The sequence below is a fragment of the Melanostigma gelatinosum genome, assembly GCF_949748355.1.
Source record: "Melanostigma gelatinosum genome assembly, chromosome: 1".
In the NCBI taxonomy this organism is placed as follows: domain Eukaryota; kingdom Metazoa; phylum Chordata; class Actinopteri; order Perciformes; family Zoarcidae; genus Melanostigma; species Melanostigma gelatinosum.
In genome coordinates, this window is record NC_136634.1 from 26,826,132 (window position 1) to 26,848,040 (window position 21,909).

At 44.2% G+C, this 21,909-nt stretch overlaps 1 protein-coding gene across 1 annotated transcript; it reads left to right on the forward strand.

Moving 5' to 3' along the window:
* Positions 1-662: 662 nt before the first annotated feature.
* Positions 663-1,820, forward strand: foxl1 (forkhead box L1; the record flags this gene model as incomplete). The annotated part of the gene is made up of 1 exon (XM_079274442.1): positions 663-1,820. The coding sequence occupies one exon, from the start codon at positions 663-665 to the stop codon at positions 1,818-1,820; it is 1,158 nt and encodes a 385-aa protein (XP_079130568.1).
* Positions 1,821-21,909: the final 20,089 nt, after the last annotated feature.

Consider the following 21,909-nt stretch of genomic DNA (forward strand, 5'->3'; position numbering starts at 1 on the left):
CGCATGTAACAGCTGCAGGCCTGTAGCAGCAGTCTAGTGATGGTGATATTATCTTGTCAGTCATCACTGACTGTCCTCAGATCTGCTGTGGGCCTGACACGAGTTAAGAGACATTGTTTGACTTCATTTCCCTTTTATACACTTTGTTTTCACATGAGCGAACCCGCAGCAACTCCCAGAGAGGACCCGTAATGTTTGCTTGTTCTCTCTGTGTGAGCAACTCTCAGCGTCAGGGGTGGACGTGATATTTCAAACAGCACATCACTGCGTTTATGTATTGAGTGCCCGGAAATTTTTCCAAATAAACACAGCTTGATTCGACCTGGGTGGGCAGACTTATCAAGCGACTAATTCTATAAACAGATGAGGGAATAACCCGGCACCTCATTGGCTGTTGGACAGAGAGGTGGGTTGGGGTGGGGGGTGCACGAGGGAGTTTCAGCGCAATGAAATTTTAATTAATGTGGGTGGGCTCAGAACACCACCGACTGTTTATGATGGCCAATTTATTTCCCAGTGCAAAGTCAACATAACACAGCAAACGTACAACAATTATTAACATTGCAGGGCCCTCATGAGGCTGGGGAGTCAGTCAGTGGTGGAGAGGAGCTCCGGGAGCAGGCTCAACTTTCCCCGGGACACACTGCAGCTTCCCCGGCGTAATGACTCTCTACCACGGCCGTCTGCCGCCTCTCGGAATGCCGCACTCGGCTCTGAGCCTCTCCGGTACCCCGCTCATCTACCTGTACGGAGGGGACAGCCGAGGGGTCGTGCCCGCCGCCTTGAGCTTCGTGCCAGCCCGCGAAGAGCCTCCGCAGAAGCCGCCCTACAGCTACATTGCGCTCATCGCCATGGCCATCAAGAGCGCACCGGAGCAGCGCGCGACGCTCAGCGGCATCTACCAGTTCATCATGGACCGGTTCCCCTTCTATCACGACAACAAGCAGGGCTGGCAGAACTCCATCCGCCACAACCTGTCCCTGAATGACTGCTTCATCAAGGTGCCCAGAGAGAAGGGCCGTCCTGGCAAAGGCAGCTACTGGACGCTGGACACCAAGTGCCTGGACATGTTCGAGAACGGCAACTACCGTCGGAGGAAGAGGAAGGCGAAGAGCCAGCAGGAGGCTCTGGACTCCAAAGTCGGAGGACACAAGCGCTCTAAGGGCCCGGGCCCATCCAGGGACCCTCACTCCTCTCTGAGACATCAGACCGGCTCGGATATAGAGGCACCAGCGAGGCAGGGCGCGGAGGTGGAGACACAACCTGACACAAAAGCGGTTCTTGTCGAGTTTAACCACGCGGAGCAGACGCATAATCCTCCCAGACCTAAAGTGTCCTTCAACCAGGGTACGCTTGCGTCCACCGGGAGGCGGCTTGACGCCCCCCAGCCTGAGACATGTCCTGTTCCGAGACACGCTCCGCTCTGGATAGACCCTGTGCATGTCCCAGGCGCGTCCCTCCGCCGGGAGCCGGAGGAGAGACGGTCAGCGTTCAGCGGAAGAGGCAAGGAAAGAGGTCCGCTCTGCGCCGTCAGTTTCAGTTGCGCGGGGAACACTAACTTGGCTGCGCTCGCGCAGGACAGGCCGAAAGGACACGCGCCGAGTAGGGACAAATCAAAAGGTTTTAGCATCGAGAGCATCTTATCGAGGGGCGAAGACGAAATGCGAAGCAGCATCCTCGGGTTGTCTGTGGAGACATGCGCAGAGCGCAGTCCGTCCGTGGTCCTCGGCGCACGGCCGCATCAGTTGTACCAGATGGGATTTCCGCTCTGCCCTTACCTGTCTCTCACCTGCCCCGACAACGTGCTGCATTTTAAATGAGTACAGCTCAGACGCTCATGTATTTCACTGACGGATGGAAGTGTAAACTCTGTAATTAGCTTTGCATGGTGAGACAGCTTACTGCTCTTCTGCTCTTTTCAGGATCCCGATCATCCTCATCATCTGCAGCAATGACAAAGAGCAGCAGCGACGCTTTTAGATTCAGTTTTACGCATGCGTAATTGTCAGTGGTTATTGTTTGTGGTAATTATTCAAAACCTGTTGCTCCCTATAGTTTATGGCTCAATGCTTGATGCAACATGTAAAGTGTATGAGGGTCATGTACGCAGTGTGTCTCTTTATTCATGACGATGAATCAGTGAATCATGCTGAGCCTGCAGCCTGCAGCAACTCTGCACATCAATATGAGAATAACGTCAAGTGCTCTATAATGTAACCAAATGATGTTCCACATTCCACTCTGCTCTCATGCCGTGTGTAAAAATAAAGCTTAGTTTGGTAAGAAAACAACAGAATGATTTATTTAAAACCAAGACTCATATTCAGTTGGAAGATTGTTTGGATGCAATGTCACCGTTTAGTGATTAAAGGTTGTTGTATTTAAACATCCTGTGTCTTCTCTTTATAACTCTGTAGGCGTATGATGTGTATTGAGGATTGAGACTGAGCCTTGTTCAGTGTTTCTGTGCAGAATCATTCAAATATATTATTTATCCAAAGTGCTTAAAGATATCCTGAGTACTTCCTGATATTAATAATATTTGATTTGCCAGCAGTTGTATCAACTTTAAATTGAGAAACATTATCACGCAAACAAAGATTACATTCAAAATTCAATTCACACAACTTCAACAACTGACGACATGAAGAAGATGCGGACCCGCAGTGTTGAGTGGTGATGAATCCGCTGTAAGGAGAGTTTACTGCGTTCTGGTCTGAAGACGTGATGAGCAGTTTGATCCGGTCCGGTGCTGCTGAGCGTCCACATGATGCTTCATGAAGCCGTGGTTTCCTGTCATCACGCAGACAACCGGAGAACTGTTGAGCTGAGCCGTCGGTCATTCATCAGTGATGGAGTTCAGATATCACTGTTTCTCTTTGTGGTGAACAGCCTCTGAAGATTAGTGACCTCACTATGTTTACATCCTCATATTAGGGTTCATAATGGTGATACATAACAATGCATAACATATTTGTGTGAAGATAAGACAGGATAAAATAAGATTGGCCTTTATTCATGTACAGAGATGCTTTCATGGGTTGCAGCAGCACAAGACAGAAATAGGTACTGAGACATAGAGAGGTATATAATAACATATTATTATGTTATAGAATGAAATAAGAGCTCTATAGAGCTCATAAGAGAAGAACGTACACAAGAGAAAGACAAAGTTAATGTGAGTGACACCTTATACGTTGTCTGTATTAATACAGCAGAATAGAAATATAATATTACCATATGATGTGGTAACACAGACATTATAACATTGTGTATGTGATATGTTATATATCATACATTATGAGGTTTAGGCATTCCCATAAAAAACTGACATGTCAATCAATTCAACAGTGAACATGTAATCATATCTATCATATATAAATAATACATCATTCTAATACCATGCTTTGAAATACGTGCACAGTTTAACAGAACGAGTTTTAGAATTCTTCATGAAGTCAATTTTAAAAGACATCTTCACTCGAGGTCCACTTGGTTCATTAAGGACCTGATGGTGCTCCTCACAGACGGAGTTACCTTGAGCTCCGTCTGTGAGGATAAGATGAGGTTCACCAGGCTGCTGCTCCAGCCTCAACAATCAGTGACGTCGTTCTCATCACATTCACCTGGAACTTGAGAACGAGTGTCTGTGAGACACCTCAAGTTAGAGCGCCGCCAGCATCGATACAAACAAGAAGGGCGGCCATGTCTAAATGTAGGCCTGTGGCTTCGACACACGTCGTCTGAAAGAAGCCGGAGCTGCAAATCAGGAATGTTTGTTAAAAATAAATAAACTTCCCCACATTTGGAGGGGGGGGGGGGGGGGGGGAACTTGCAATCACAAGCATTTCCTGTGTATAGGATTCTTTCATAAATAAAACCCGATGAAAAGCTCTGAGGGGAGAGAATGGAGAGGAATGAGGAATCAGTTTAACTCAACGCTTTGTCTCTTTGGGATTAACACATAATGCTCCGATGGCTCTTCATCCTCCAGTGATCTGCGAAGTCCTCTAAAAGCAAAGTGGATTAATCCGTGTTAGTTATCCGATGGTCCCTGTAAGTGTTTGATCAGTAAAATATCCTCATGAGAGAGCAGCTCAGACAAAAAGGAAGTCCTCTCAATTTGACTTGTTATGTTAGAAAACAAGCCGAGCTGAGTCACGGTCAGATCTCTTCAACATGCACCGATGATCGGCACCGAGCACCGGCACCGAGCACCGGCACCGAGCACCGAGCACCGGCACCAGCACCTCTGAACCCTCTCGCGGGGACACAGAGCTGGTTTTTATTGCTTTTGCTCTGAGCACACACCTGCTGGATAGGGTGGGACGACGCAGAAAAACATCTGTTTCTTCTAAATGCAGTTTCTCATAATGTTTGCTTTGAGGCATCCTCCTCTCTTCAGCTGCTATTTGCCCCAAATATATTTACTCTTCTGTTTAAAACAGGCTGTTTAGATGATCAAACTCATTGATATACACTTCTTTGTTTTTCTTCCACTTCAAAAAGAAAGACGTGCTTTCAATTCGAAAGCTCCATCAGATTAGAATATGTTGCTTTATTCTCTTAAATCAGGTTTCTTTTCTTGACTTCAGGATTTTTCTTACTCCTCAAAATGAAAGCTTTTGACTTGATGTCAACAGTAGCTTGGAAACAGCGCGACACAGCCTCACGGCAGTTTGTGAAATAGTCACAAAATGCAATCTATTGGTTTCGTGTACAGGGACACCAATTGTCCGTTTTTTTTTCATGTTGAACAAATTTTCTGCGTGAGTAGATTACATACAAAATCAATGCAAAGATGCGAATAACACCAATAACGCAAAATTTGCCCCATTCGCGCAACAATTTGCGTGAAGTCTTGTGGAGGGAATTAACAAAACATGAATTCAGACTTTTTACAGATCGGCATCAACATGTAGCTATTTCGGCATCCTTTTTATCCGTTTATTGCAATTAACAGCAACATTTGTTTATTTTGGCTTCATAAAGCTGTAAACCAGCCGACGTTTGGCTTGCTGGATACAGTGAAAACACCTCCGGATTATTTTATGAACCCAGACAAGACAGTGTTTAGTTTCCCTGGATATTTGGGACCCACAACAAGTACTAAGCAGGAATAGTGGTTTCTTCCATGACAAATGAACTAACGCAACGCAAAATTTGGCTTTGCATTTGGTGTGAACGCACCTTTAGTCAGGTTAAGGTAAAACATCATGGTTGGGCTTAAAATAACTACTTACAGTTAATCACGAACAGTTAGGCCGAGGCAACGACTGTGATTATTACAAGTACACTGCACACTGGAACCCAAAAGCACGACAGGTATAGTTCAATTTACTAATGTTCAGACAGGGTCAAAACCGGAGATTAGCCAATCTGGCAAACAAATCTGAAAAGGGGCAGGCAGAGAATCCAAGGTTAAAAACAGGCAGATCAGACATTGGAATGAGGATAACGCTGGAGAGCTTGGCAGAGACACACAAGACAATCTGGGATCAAAGTGCAAGTGAGCAAACCTGAATAGTGAGGGACTAATGAGGGAATGGGCTGCAGGGGAGATGGACGTGGAACACCAGGTGAGGGGAATGAGTGATGACAGGGTGTGAGTGGCAGGACCTTTGTGACAACGACACCACAAACTGTTTGGTTGAGGCAACAACACCACAAATAGTTTGGTTCAGGCAACAACACCAGTAACAGTTACGTTCAGGCAACAACACCACAAATAGTTAGGTTCAGGCAACAAAACCACACACAGTTAGGTTCAGGCAACAAAACTACAAATAGTTAGGTTCAGGCAACAACACCAGTAACAGTTACGTTCAGGCAACAACACCACAAATAGTTAGGTTCAGGCAACACAACTACAAATAGTTAGGTTCAGGCAACAAAACCAGTAACAGTTACATTCAGGCAACACAACTACAAATAGTTAGGTTCAGGCAACAAAACCACACACAGTTAGGTTCAGGCAACAAAACTACAAATAGTTAGGTTCAGGCAACACAACTACAAATAGTTAGGTTCAGGCAACAAAACCAGTAATAGTTAGGTTCAGGCAACAAAACCAGTAACAGTTAGGTTTAGGCCGTTTGGAAAACCACCATAAAACTACAATGCGATGTCGAACACCAGTCTTTTGGAAAAAAGGCATTTCGTGGCTATTTCCCAAGCTGCCATGATACTGGGCTGAATAGTAAGACAAAGATGGGTTACCTTGAGTTAAGATGATAATAATGGCTTTAAAGCTTCAGCAAATTCAGTTGTCTCAACTTAATGCAGTCTTTAACTCTTGAAGTGTTTTGTTCTTTTCAAATTGAAAAACAGTTTTTGTGTCACCTGTTGTCACATTCACCATTGTTAAAGCTATGAGTTCAACTTATAAACCTTTGAGAAACGGTGTCTTATTAGAATGCGTTTTTTCCGTTCCCTCCTCAGCCATCACTGCTGACATCCAGCTCCTCTGTTCAATCCAAACAAGCCAGAAACAGAAAACGCATCACTTCCTGTTTGACAGGATTAAAGACCCACCAGGCCGTGTGTGTGTGGGTGTTTAGAACATCAGATGTGAAAGCTTTCATCAGGTTGAGTCACTGTTCTGTTGTAGTAATCAGTCACAGAGAGAAGCAAAATGGACGAGTATTTATATGAGAATGCTGTGGATTATGACTCAGAACTACATTTTGTCTCCAGACTGGCTGAGGAAGAAGTCCACGCTGATGCAGAACTGTTCAGCACTTCACACAAAAGTGTTCAAAAGAGTGTAAACGATCGGTCAGTCTTTTTATTTCTTTATTTTTTGTTCTGAACATATTTCTACAATTTGATGTGCAAGCGAAATATTTTTATTACCAACTAAGCCCTATTATTCTCATAAACAACATTACAGAAAATACATTGTTTAAGTCTAGTCTAGTCTAAATGTCTTACACAACTACACACTGAGTGGGTCAATGTTTGGTTGGCTTGAGTTGTTTTTCTGTGTGCAATAAAGGGAAAAGCTGTATAATATATAGATGAAGTCTAATTTCTCAGGTTTTTGAAGAGCCGGTGTGAAGCTCAAAGGTGCCGGCTCCGGCCGCCGCCATCTTGGCAGTGTCGACACAGCCGGCTAATCCAAAAATGGTCAAAGAGGTGAAGCATTGATGGCAAACTTCTCCCATGTGCATGATGCAGCAGAGCAGACAGCTAACAGAGAGCAACTTGAAACAACACCCAGCTGTCACTGAGAGCGGCCACGCCCTCAGTTTGTATCTGAGAAGTGGATGTATTCATCGTGATGTCACCCATTGGTTGGTGGACTGCCATTTTGAAACCTTGAGTCCAGCAATTTGGCTGTTGCCATCTTGGATTATGACCTTTGCCATCTTGACTTTTTTCAACTGTTGAACGGAAGTTGCCATATTTGGAATGCGGAGGAGTGACGTAGAAACGTAGACAATGGACCATAATGTACTAAATGAACATCATGCTGTATTGAAGAAGACTTGAAACTGGAGATTGAGACCATAAACTCATGTTTACAATGTTTACTGAGGTAATAAATCAAGAGAGAAGTAGTGTCATTTTCTCATAGACTTCTATACAACCACAGTTCACTGGTCCCTGTCAAAAGTGTGACATGCTACAAATCAAAGTTGAGCTAATTCCAGCGCTCCAATGAGGCAGCCAATCATATGTTTTTGTTTCACCCTGTTCTGTTGAGTCAAAAAAATGATGGAGGAAGTGATGTTGAGTTTTCAAACACCACCACGGGGCTTACCACTTCTTCAGAGAAGCTTTACAGTTTAAGATTGAGGAGACTTCGCCAAGCATTTCCGATTGCTGCTGCTCTGAAGAGATCCTCAGCCGGCGGACCAAACACGGCCACTGACCCGCTTCAGTTCCACCTTTCTGTGAGAGGTTAACAGCCAGCAACCTTCATGGCTGTGTTTGAACGCTTGAGTTGCCTGCCCGGCTGTAGAGTGCCTTTAGAAGTGAACCCACGGCGGAACACCTGGCTAGATATTGGTGTCGCATCTTGAAATGATGTGGGTTATTATCAGTGTGTCGTCCTGCTCCACAAGCAGTCTGCAGTGTGAACTCTCACACATGGCTCCTGTTCTTTCTTTCTTCCTTATCGGTTGAATGTCCAAGCCTTCTTTTCTCATTCTGTCCCAGTTAATGACAGTTCGTAGTTCCCAGTCAAGACAAAGCCAAGGCATCGCTGACATCTCGACCACGGCAATGAATCTCTCCCAGCGTTCGGCACTCTATTCAGTCATTCTGCAGCGCGTCTTAACTGAGGCTCGGGACCTGGCCTCAGGCTGTACGACAGAAACTTACTGCCTCAAGTCGAGGTGTCACAGTAAGTTTCTCTCAATAGATCAAGTTACCATCAGATGAGAGGATTTAGTCCGTTTCTGTTATCCAGCCCAGGATCTCTTAGGGCCCTCATACTGAGACCACCAGCTTCTTTCACTGAACCAAGGTCCCAGGATCAGGCTTCAAGTCCTCGCATACAGGTTCGTCGAGCCATTGTGTGTGTTCCCATGCATCACATATGTGACACTGCATCCTCCCAGTGCGCTGCTTTCTCCTGTTCTTTCTGCTCCTTACTCCCTCCATGTCCTCGAGGTCCTGAAAGATGAGACCCATCATGTTGCCCTCATCTTTAGCCCCCTTTGTACATCTGCATTACTCCTGCTTGTCTCTTCGTTCGCTTCGTTTCCAAGAGGTGCTAAGAGGTGTTGGGATGACAGGGGTAGAGCGGGTCGTCCTTCAACCAGAGGATCGGCGGTTCGATCCCCGGCTCTGCTTGTCCATGTCGATGTGTCCTGGGGCAACTCTGCGGGTTATTAACGGTCTCTTCTCTCTTCCTGTGTGGATTTTAAAGTCCTGATGTACCCTAACATGGTAGCTCCTCCATCGGTGTGTGAATGAGTGAATGAGTGAATGATGACATGTAGTGTTAAAGCGCTTTGAGTGGTCAGAAGACTAGAAAAGAGAAATACAAGCAGAGTCCATTTAGTCCCCTCAGGATGAACAGGAATCACTTTTGGTGATTCTTTGACTTTTTTCCGGTCTTATTATTTGGTCAAAATTCAAATACGCTAAATACTTTATGACCAAATGCCATTCATTCAACAACATGGATGATAGTAGTGCAAGCTTGGAGTAATCTGTCACATGACCGTTGTGTTCCGCAGTTACCTCGGGTTTCACTGCTGACGAAGTTGAAATAGTTCCTCACTTCTCTGTGTTTGAGGTGTGAGTGACCTCCTCTGCACGGGCACTTTGGGGGATAACTGCAGATTAGTTGAGAACATTTTGAGCTGACTTTAAATATCTTGATGACTTATTCTGAGGCCTCTATGGTCACAGAGAGAGAGAGAAATAGCTGCAACTCTGGAAAGTGTCATCGTCTGTTTCATGTGCAATCAGGTCCCAGCTCAGCGCGAAATCACACGCTTTAAAGTCGGCTGGTTCAAAAAGGCTCCTAATCCAAGTGTTTATTGTATTTTTTCACTCTCTACATAAACCGCTGCACTTGTCCAAATACACACTCAGCACCGGGGGAGGGCGGGGCCATGATGGAGATTGATGGGCTCGGTTCAGCCCACATTAGCTGCTAATCACGTTAGGTTTCCTGGCACAGCGCTCTATACATCATTATGCGCCTCACATGTCCTCCAGATCAGGACTGATGCTGTTTACAAGCTGGACACAAGCGCGTGCACGCAGAGAGCATATGGACACGAGGAACACATGAACACCTGAAGAACCGGATGAAATCAAGTAGAGCAGACCTGCAATGCACCTTCACTGTTTGACGTAATATGTGCTGACACTGCAGATAAATGGTTGTTTCTAAGGCAGTAGTTTGTGCATTGACCTGTGATTGCATTGACCCGTATCGTCTGTTGTCTCTGTTCCTCCCTCCAGTGGCAGGAGACCCGAAGCCTTTTACAGTTTTCCCTGAAATGCAAGTTATAGTTGGATTTCAGGTCTTATTTGCTTTTGCTTAAAGGTCCAATGAAATATATCATATATTATATTCTCCAAGTACTTTGGCTTCAATACCATCCAGTTGAAAGTAGCCCATCGATATCTGTGAGGGATCATAATTAATACATTGAAATGGTTTCAACTGAAACGTGACTATTAAACATGAGAAGAGTGAAGGGAAGATTGCAGAATGTAAACACAGATTAAGAAATTAAATTTAAAAAATAATCTGTTAAAAAATGATTCAAAGGCAACTGCATACATATATGTACAGGTTATGTATTTATATATGGCTTTCAAAAGTATGCACGGCATTCCCACCAGTAAATGTTTCATTCTTGTGTTTGAACTGATCTCTTGACAATCTGTCTCCTCTGAAGATGCAATTCCATCAGTTTTTTAAATTTACATCCACATTCATCTCTTTCCCTTTCATTGGTTATTTATTTTTGGGACATTACCTTAAAACGAAATTAGATTATAGACAACAAAACCACTAGGTTTTGGAAAAATAACTACGTACAGTTTAGGCATGAAAACAAAGGTAAGGTTTAGACAACAAAACCAGAACCAAAGTCCTGTTTCTTGGACCCATCCACCTTCCAAAAGTGGTGTTTTTGGATATTAAAAACGACCACGTGAATGCATTAAAAAAGGATCCTCGTTGACTGTCCATTGGCATTATTTTGGTCCTGCACCGGGTCACAAGATAAGTCCAAATAGGCTGGACAAAACAGCAGAGACCACACACACAGCAGCAACTAAAAATGTTTATTTTACACAATTAAAGAGAGAGGAAGTGAAAACAAACAGGCTGGAAGCCAGCGGAGAGGAAGACTGGCTGACGGCCACCAGCCTATCGCCTGAGTCTGGACTCTGGACAGGTGAGCTGAATCTCCCTGACAACCCGACTCCGCCCACCAGGCTCCTGTCCAGACAGGGTCGTCACAGTAGCAACAGAACTGATGAAATAGACCGTGGTACACAAGAATCGGTTTATTTCCTTTGGACTTATGTCTTGTGAAATACTTCAGTTTTACCCTCCAGTCTGTGGTTGAAGAGTTCACAGCTCACGTCATAATGCCCTCTACTTCAGACTGGCCAATCACAGCGCAGCATCAGCAGCGCGCTCCATGGACCCTCATACGACAACATTACGTTTGTACGTAAAGACCTGTGGCGCTAACATTAGCAGAGTATGTTAGCACGTGGTCACTAGCGTTAGCGCTGCTATGCTACACTAGCTACTGCATGTGTGCACATGCTGCACACTGCTAGTGAGGAACGTGTTCTGTGTGGATCTCAGGTGATGTGTTCACTTTTAAACTGATCTAAGCTTCAGCTTCTATCTTTATCTTTTTAAACACCCTGTAGACCTTCTGTCTGCTTCTCTCAGAAATCACTTTATTATTTCTCCAAAGATGAGATATTTATTGAGGGAGAGCAGCTGGTGACCGTGTGGGCTCCATGGTGACAGTTTGACCAGGCCGAGGCATGGCTCAATTCCCATCGGCTTAAATCACACACATGTACAGTATGCATACTGTACACAACTATATGTATTGTTTTATCACAACATAAAATCATCCAATCATTGCGTTGATCTAATCCCTTCAACATGAATCAGGACACTCTTCAGTTCATATCTTTTCATGATGTCAGATCTATGACAGTTAATCATAATTAGCACAGGCATCTTTCTCTGCTTGGATTTAATCATTCATGTTTCGTATCTTCAGGCTTGTCAGCCTTCTTTTAAGATGATGACAAAAAGATGGATATATTTACAGAACGTTCACCCTTTCTGTTTTCATATTCACCAGTTAGTTTACTTTCCTCCGCTTGTTGGATGTTCAACCCAAACAATATTACTTCTGCATATTTAATACACAAGCACATGGTAGTCATGCAAGTAGTGCATGTGGTGTTTCACAGGTTTGTTGCAGTCAAAGCTGCGTTCGGAGTGTTTCCAGCCTGCAGACCATTCTGCGCTTCACTAACGTCCTGCTCTCATCACAACCTTCAACATTTCTGCAGCTTTGCTTTCACAAACTGTAAATAAATAGCCTCGGTCCCATGAGGCTCGTGTGTATATGTATGTGTGTGTGTGTGTGTGTGTGTGTGTGTGTGTGTGTGTGTGTATACGGACACTGGCAGGATGACTTGTACACAGCAGCAGGATTACCGCCCCCAGACTGGGACCACCCTGACTTTAACACTTAATCCAGGAGGAAGTGGAGCTGCATCACCGGCTCACTTAGGACCACTGCCCCCTCTGCGCGCGCGCGCACACACACGCACGCACACGCACACAAAGTAGGAATTATGTTGCAATGGGACACACACATGCAAAGATACACACACACTTAATTTGAGCATCTAAGGTAAAACAAACCACTTCAGATTTATACTGCACAGCTGCTCTTGTGCAAATGAATGTGTTATTGTCGGCGTGACTGTGAATGCATCATAGTTATGTTTGTATGTATAGAGAATGCCAATGTGTGTCATCTGTGAAATACATCAGTGAACCTTCTGTGCGTGTCAGTATCACTGTCTGTGTGTGTGTGTGTCAGTATCACTGTCTGTGTGTGTGTGTGTGTGTGTCAGTATCACTGACTGTGTGTGTGTGTGTGTGTGTGTGTCAGTATCACTGTCTGTGTGTGTGTGTGTGTGTGTGTGTCAGTATCACTGACTGTGTGTGTGTGTGTCAGTATCACTGTCTGTGTGTGTGTGTGTGTGTGTCAGTATCACTGACTGTGTGTGTGTGTGTGTGTCAGTATCACTGTCTGTGTGTGTGTGTGTGTGTGTGTGTGTGTGTGTCAGTATCACTGACTGTGTGTGTGTGTGTCAGTATCACTGTCTGTGTGTGTGTGTGTCAGTATCACTGACTGTGTGTGTGTGTGTGTGTGTCAGTATCACTGACTGTGTGTGTGTGTGTCAGTATCACTGACTGTGTGTGTGTGTGTCAGTATCACTGTCTGTGTGTGTGTGTGTCAGTATCACTGACTGTGTGTGTGTGTCAGTATCACTGACTGTGTGTGTGTGTGTGTGTCAGTATCACTGTCTGTCTGTGTGTGTGTGTGTGTGTGTTTGCACAAATGCTCCTTATCACGAAGAATGAAGAGCTGATGTTCGACCACTTTGATAATCCTAAAGAATGATAATATTGATATTATTATTACAGAACACCAAAATGTATCCATATACAGAATGTAACGTGTAGACGATACGGCCTGAACCTTTTTAGGAGCTCAGGAGCTCTCACCTCAGCTGTGACTGTTCCTTCTAGCTGAGGAAGTACGTGAGAGGAGTTTGCAGCACTGAACTTTGCTGTTTTGTCAAACACTTTTGTTTTAGACCAGCAGCATTTTCCACAATGCTGCACAACTGCTATTTCACAAACACTGCACCGGCGGATGGAACGGACCCGTAGTTAGTGTACAGTTAGTACAGAAGGCTCTCGTCATGTGGGGAAGTTCCTGCGGTAGAAACGACCATCGGTTTGTGTCTGCTGCTAGCCAGCAACGATGCTGACATAATGACTAACACTGTGGATATATGCAGAAATTGTAATTTAAAAAAAACCCCGGAATAAATGCAATAAAAAGAAGAACGTCACACACACACACAAAGAGTAACACATGTGCTACATGCATCTTTTGGTCATACAGTACTTCTGCAGAAGAAACTTAATGAAATAAATAATTCTACAAATACACGAGCAGATTTCAATATGTGCATTTAGAGGTAGAGAGGTGACAAAATGTGCCACCATGCTGCATGGCTGTGCTGTGTGTGTTGAGGTCTGGTACTAATTAGATGGAGGAGGGTGTTCATGGTGCGACACTGCTGACTGGCCTTTCACAGCTCGTTACGTGGTGTCCAATCAGAGCGCAGCCAGCGTGACTGCTGTTTATTTATACGCAGAGCTGGAGCTGGCAGCACATTGGACTACAGAGGGTCCCAATCAACAGGCTCAGACATATACAAGCTCACACACACACACACACACACGCACACGCACACACACACACACACACACACATCATTTTTCCAGCCTGAATCTTCCCAAAGATCAATAAAGTTACATTGCTTCTAGTAATTATTGTAGAAGTATTACATTTCATAAGCTTTTCCATAACGGCAGAAGAATATAACTCTACTCGGAAAAAAATTACACTTTTCAAAAAAAGTGTGAAATGAGGAAAGAATGACGAGATGTGTTGTTGGCCTCAGCTGGAAACTATACTGGCTTCATCTTGTCACACTTGCCAACACAGTTAATTGTAACTTTGTTTTTCAACCTGGACCCTGTTGTCAAATGTTTTTGTGTCTTAGTGACCAATGGAGACACCATTCTGTCATTGGTCCAGAGAACGCTGCAGACAGCAGGCGCTCTGCAGGCTGTGACGAACTCCTCACCGTCAACGAGCTGCTTTTAACCACCGACAGCCTCAGACTGTGTTCGAAGTGTCTGACAAATCATGAAAGAAACCGAGAGAAATAAAGCATTCGTCTTTACCTTTCGCAGTCTGTTTGTTGGAGACCAGAGCGGCCATGTTGTCAGAGTGTTTGTGTTAGCAGGCAATAGCAAAACAATCTCAGAACCCATCAGCTACCTGTCTGACGACGGCAAAGGGAAATGTTTCTGGTTCCTGTGTAGCCAGCAAATATTCATATATTCCATGAGCTGCTCATTGTTTATGGTCCGATCATCATCTAGAGGTGTGAGACCGGGGCAAGAGTGGAGAGACGACGTGTTCTTTCACAAGTAGCAGTTTGTGAGCTCGTTTTAAACCAACTAGAAAAAGCATTTCCTTCTGAAAATGCGTTGGAATGCTGAAAACTGAAATGAATCGCAAAAACATTGCTGAAAATAGATATCCAATTCAAAAACAAATTGCAAAAAGCTTAATAATTCAAAGAGTTTAAAGATTACAAATATGAAAAGTCATATCACACCTCTCCTGAAAGAGCTGAACATTTTGATATTTGAACAGTTTCTGTGGCTTAAAAAAATTCATCAGTGGTGATATTTGTAGTAGTATAAGTTGTAGTAGAAGTATTATTAGTAGAAGTATTAGTAGCATTAGAATAAGTACTAGTAGTAGTAGTAGTAGTGATATTTGTAGTAGTAGTAGAAGTTGTAGTTGTAGTAGAAGTATTATTAGTAGTGGAAGTATTAGTAAGTAGTACAAGACGTAGTATCAGTAGTCATAGTAATAGCTGTAGTATTGGTCATAGTATTCAATATCACAGTCGTAGTACTAGTAGTAATAGTAATGGCAGTAGAAGATGTAGCAGTAGTAGTAGTACTAGTAGCAGTCGTACTAATAGCTGTAGTAGTATTACTACTTTTAGTAGCATGAATAGAAGTAGTAGTAGCAGTTGTCGTATAAGTAATAGTAGTAGTGGTAGTAATAGCAGTAGTGGTAGTAATAATATTGGTAGTAGCAGTAGTAGTAATAGCAGCAACAGCAAAGGTTATAGTAGAAGTAGTAGTAGCAGTAGTAGTAATACTATATTACTATATTACTGCAGCAGCAGTAGTTGTTGCAGTATTAGTAAGAGCATTCCTTTTTTTAACAAAAAAGCCTAATTTTGAGCTTGTTTAAATACAGTTAATCCATGGGGCTTTTATTTTTGAAAGGGTGGTGCTGGGTGGGGAGAGGAGACATAATCATAATGTCTGACACACATAAACAGAGGTTATTAAATGCCTGGCTTCATCACAAGCATTTCAATTAGAATTCACTCTTTGGGGCTTTTATTTTGAAATGGGGTGTGTGTATGTGTGTGTGTGTAGGTGTGTGTGTGTGTGTGTGGGGGGGGGTCCTCTAAAAGTCTCTAAGACCTGAATGAGAGACACAGACAGAGAGAGAGAGAGAGAGAGAGAGAGAGAAGAAAGAATTAGTGAGAGCGAGAAAAGAAATAATTAGAGTGAGAGAGAGAGAAGAAAGAATTGGTGAGAGAGAGAGAGAAGAAAGAATTAGTTTGAGAGAGAGAGAGAAGAAAGAATTAGTGAGAGAGAGAGAGAGAGAGAGAGAGAGAGAGAAGAAAGAATTAGTGAGTGAGAGAGAAGAAATAATTAGAGTGAGAGAGAGAAGAAAGAATTGGTGAGAGAGAGAGAGAAGAAAGAATTAGTTTGAGAGAGAGAGAGAAGAAAGAATTAGTGAGAGAGAGAGAGAGAGAGAAGAAAGAAATAGTGAGTGAGAGAGAGAGAGAGAGAGAAGAAAGAATTAGTGAGTGAGAGAGAGAAGAAAGAATTAGTGAGTGAGAGAGAAGAAATAATTAGTGAGTGAGAGAGAGAGAGAGAGAAGAAATAATTAGTGCGTGAGAGAGAGAGAGAGAGCGAGAGAGAGAGAGAGAGAGGAAAGAATTAGTGAGTGAGAGAGAGAGAGGAAAGAATTAGTGAGTGAGAGAGAGAGAAGAAAGAATTGGTGAGTGAGAGAGAGAAGAAAGAATTAGTGAGTGAGAGAAGAGAGAGAGAAGAAAGAATTAGTGAGTGAGAGAAGAAAGAATTAGTGAGTGAGAGAGAGAGAGAAGAAAGAATTCGTGAGTGAGAGAGAGGAAAGAATTCGTGAGTGAGAAAAGAATTTGTGAGTGAGAGAGAGAGAGAGAGAGAAGAAAGAATTCGTGAGTGAGAGAGAGCGAGAGAGAGAAGAAAGAATTAGTGAGTGAGAGAGCGAGAGAGAGAAGAAAGAATTAGTGAGTGAGAGAGAGAGAAGAAAGAATTCGTGAGTGAGAGAGAGAAGAAAGAATTCGTGAGTGAGAGAGAGAGAGAAGAAAGAATTAGTGAGTGAGAGAGAGGAAAGAATTCGTGAGTGAGAAAATAATTCGTGAGTGAGAGAGCGAGAGAGAGAAGAAAGAATTAGTGAGTGAGAGAGCGAGAGAGAGAAGAAAGAATTAGTGAGTGAGAGAGAAGAACGAATTAGTGAGTGAGAGAGAGAGAAGAAAGAATTCGTGAGTGAGAGAGAGAAGAAAGAATTCGTGAGTGAGCGAGAGAGAGAAGAAAGAATTCGTGAGTGAGAGAGAGAGAGAAGAAAGAATTAGTGAGTGAGAGAGAGGAAAGAATTCGTGAGTGAGAAAATAATTTGTGAGTGAGAGAGCGAGAGAGAGAAGAAAGAATTAGTGAGTGAGAGAGCGAGAGAGAGAAGAAAGAATTAGTGAGTGAGAGAGAAGAACGAATTAGTGAGTGAGAGAGAGAGAAGAAAGAATTCGTGAGTGAGAGAGAGAAGAAAGAATTCGTGAGTGAGCGAGAGAGAGAAGAAAGAATTCGTGAGTGAGAGAGAGAAGAAAGAATTAGTGAGTGAGAGAGAGAGAGGAAAGAATTCGTGAGTGAGAAAAGAATTCGTCAGTGAGAGAGCGAGAGAGAGAAGAAAGAATTAGTGAGTGAGAGAGCGAGAGAGAGAAGAAAGAATTAGTGAGTGAGAGAGAAGAACGAATTAGTGAGTGAGAGAGAGAGAAGAAAGAATTCGTGAGTGAGAGAGAGAAGAAAGAATTCGTGAGTGAGCGAGAGAGAGAAGAAAGAATTCGTGAGTGAGAGAGAGAAGAAAGAATTAGTGAGTGAGAGAGAGAGAGGAAAGAATTCGTGAGTGAGAAAAGAATTCGTGAGTGAGAGAGCGAGAGAGAGAAGAAAGAATTAGTGAGTGAGAGAGATAGAGAAGAAATAATTAGAGTGAGAGAGAGAGAGAAGAAAGAATTAGAGTGAGAGAGAGAGAGGGAGAATTAGTGAGAGAGAGAGAGAAGAAAGAATTAGTGAGAGAGAGAGAGAGAGAGAGAGAGGGGAAAGAATTCGTGAGTGAGAGAGAGAGAGAAGAAAGAATTAGTGAGTGAGAGAGAGGCAGAGAGGCAGAGAGAGAGAGAGGCAGAGAGAGAGAGAGGCAGAGAGAGAGAAAATAATTAGTGAGAGAGAGAGAGAGAGAGAGGCTCTGATATCTCTGGCAAACTTTCTCATTTGGAGATTGTCCGATGTTTTATCTTTTACAGCTTACATGACTATTGTCCTGCTCTGCCATGTCTTTCCTCGTCGCGGTGTGTGTAAATGTCACTCGAATCAGGAAACTTATCAGAATCCTCATATCGCATAACAGCTGCAACAAATCATGTGTGCGGCTTTTATTTTAAAATGTGTGTGTGTGTGTGTGTGGGGGGGGGGTTGGAGGAGGGGGGAAAGACCTCTGAAGATCCCTAAGACCTGAATGACTGTATGAGACACAGAGAGAGGGAGAGGAGTGTATGTGCGCGTGTGTCTATCGTGAACACCTGTGTGCCTGAAGCCATTTGAAAATATTCTCCATAGAGATCCCATTGAAAATAAAAAGCTTAATAATTCAAAAAGTTTAAAGGTTAGAAATATGAAAAGTCACAGCAGACCTCTGGTGAAAGAGCTGAACATTTTAATAGTTGAACGGTTTCTGTAACTTAAAAAATGAAGGAGAAGAAGAGGTGCGACGGAAGAAATAGAAGTTGAATAAAGAAACAGGATAACAATAGTTGGAATGCTTAACAGCATTCCAACAATAAAAAGCCGAATCACTCCCAGATGACAGCAGGTTCCCACATTACATCTGGGTTCATGCGTTACGTTCCTTTTGCGCTCCACGCTGACCTGTTGGAACGTGATTGGTCAATACTACACAGACTACAACACCAGATACAAACCATGTTTGACCCACAGATTCTATGAATCCATAGGTAGAGATTGCTAACAAACCGGATCCAGCGAGCGTTAAGAGAAAGGCTTTATTTCTCTGTCTGGTTCTTTCCCTCATGTCTGAGGAGTCGCTACACTGGATTATCTAGGCCCTTATGTTCTTTTATCTAGGCCCTTATGTTCTTAACTTTTTTTTTCTTCTATTTTATTCTATTATATGTTATATGTTCATGTCTATATTACACTGTGGGACTGCGAGAAACGGCATTTCGAATTTTCTGTATGCATAACACATGTGGAAAATTTGACAATAAAGTGAACTTTGAACTTGAACTGTTGCCTGTTCAGCGCACCGTGTTCTGGACCTATTCCACAAATTGTCCCCATTGGTCACTTAAAACACAAAACATGTAAAAAATAGGCTTCAGATTGAAAAATACCAAAGTTCCCCGGAAAGTAAAAGCACGTTACACAGATCCAAGAAGAGTTCACAACAAGAGACGTCCAAAACATACATTTATTTCAGTATCAGCAACTTGAATCATGTAGACAAACGTAAGCATAGCACAATAAAACGGCGAACATCTTGATTCGACACGTTCACAGGTACAGCAGATGAGACCAGAGCAGATCCCCCAGACTTCATCAGCTTTAGAGTAATGACAATGTGCACATTGATATGAATGTTTGTTCCCAGTCGATCAGGTCTCCATGCAGCTCACGTGACAGTATGCAGCTTTAATCATACCCTGAGCAGCTACATGCATAGCTCCTACATGAAACTGCTCACAGCAAGTTCTGGGGATCTCTTGAGGAACCGGCTCATGATCTCTGGAGAGCGAAGACAAAACGAAGGCAGATGTGTCTGAGGCGTCTCAGGCCGACATAGAGACAACTCACAGTGTGCCAGACAGCTCTGGAGCTAAACCAGGTCATCTCAGTCCATCTTCAGTCAATGGCAGTTCTGTTTAGGAAGTCAGTTAAATTCACATCAACTTGTATCTGCTCTTCTGGTTGTCCAGCGTAAGTGAGCCTCATGAGAGTGAGTAGAAATCCAACGATGAATAAAAACCTCGAGAGGTGCCGAACCGTTAGCATGGAACCCCAAAATAACCAGCAACTGGGACACGTGGATCTGGAGACCACATTGTCATCATCACATGATTCATCAAAAGGGCAATCCCATAAAAACGTACTGTACTACTGTAGTGACAAATGGCACCTGCTTGACAATTGAGACAAAGTCAACACGCTTCAAACGGTCTTTTCATCCATTTAACAGCAGATATGCTGGAGACAGAGCAGGCATCAGTGCAGCATCATCCAGAGGATGCGAGGGCACATGCTCACACTAAGGTAGTGCAAATGGCTCATGAGCTAACAGGTACAACATACAGGTCAATACTTCATACATTTACAGATATATCATTCACAAGCAGCAGCACGTGATCACTCTTACAATATACATAAACATATCTGTACAGTATTTACAGAACAACTTCATCAGCACAGGAGATCAAAGTAGAACATCCATCTGAACTTGGACTCGACCTGCCAGAACGTGCATCATGCCAGCATTCAGGTGTAGAAGTCATCATGTAGAACCTCACATTGATCTGTTCTCCAGAGTGGCGCTGAGCAGGAACCTCTCACTGAGAAGCTGAATGAAGGCGCGATGCTGCCCCACAGTGGTCGGAGGACGTAACACAACGAGCTCATTTTACGTTAGCTTGATGCAGTTTGCACATGTAGATGGATATTCAGACACATGTGCAGCAGGAGAGGAACTCACGAGTATGCTGGGCCGTGCAGGCAGCATGCTGAACTGCGCACCATTACAGCTCAACCAAAGGACAATAAACTAACACGACTCAGGTCACTGACCGCACAGAGAGCAAGACAACCACAGCTACTACTGTCTATATCTAGCAGGGCACGAGCAAGAGAGCACTGCAGGCTCTGCTTCAGGGTTTGGTTGGCCAACAGAGTTACAGCATCAGAGGATCAACACATGGACGTTCATGGAAGGCACTCTGGACAGATGAGTGTGTCCAGTGTTCCCCAGCGTATTATTAAGTGTCTGATTAAAGGAGATCAGATGAATACGGATAGGTTGTAAATGTGGAGGAAATGTGACTGAAATCAGAAGGAAGACTTTGCTGCTCTTTGTTCTTGTTGAGAAGAATGATACCAGTGTGTTAGCTTAGCATTAAAGACTGGAAGCAGGAGTAACCAGTTAGCCTGTCCAGAGGTACAATGTCCACCACCAGTATGAGACACTGGGCCCTGGGCAGGGACATGCAGAAGGCCTCAGCACTACAGACTTCAGAGTTATGGTTTTGTATCTCTTTGTCGTCGTTTTAATGTTTCTTTGTGGTCCTTTTGAGTCTCCTGGTCTTTGATTGACATTTTGTAGATGAGGGACAGGGGGGCCTCTGGCACTGAGGGCCCCCGGGCCTGTGCAGTAGGCCCGTCCACTCGTCCATCCATGCCTCCCAGCACCTCTAAAGATCACTAATTCATCTTTCTTTGTGTTGGCAAATAGGACACGACAGCGTTACAGAGAGTATTCAGTGAATGAGTGAAGTGGCTTTGTGATGGAAAAGGACCGACATCAGCACGTTAAACTGAGTCATCACGTCCTCGGATACCAAAGTCTGCTTTGAACTGTATGCAGACATTCATGTTCAATGTACAATACTAACAGCAGGGTTACACTGACATGTGATACATGAGGGGAACACGAACAACAGCACGGAGGAAACATAATGTACACATCACGTGTAGGTCTGGTGACGCCTACTGAGGCGGTTCTATACTGGACGGAGTCACGGGCAGAGTCACGGGCGGAGTCACGGGCAGAGTCACGGGCAGAGTCACGGGCGGAGTCACGGGCAGAGTCACGGGCAGAGTCACGGGCAGAGTCACGGGCAGAGTCACGGACGGGGTCACGGGCAGAGTCACGGGCGGAGTCACGGGCGGAGTCACGGGCGGAGTCACGGGCAGAGTCACGGGCAGAGTCACGGGCGGAGTCACGGGCAGAGTCACGGGCAGAGTCACGGGCAGAGTCACGGGCAGAGTCACGGGCGGAGTCACGGGCAGAGTCACGGGCAGAGTCACGGGCAGAGTCACGGGCAGAGTCACGGGCAGAGTCACGGGCGGAGTCACGGGCAGAGTCACGGGCGGAGTCACGGGCAGAGTCACGGGCGGAGTCACGGGCAGAGTCACGGGCAGAGTCACGGGCAGAGTCACGGGCGGAG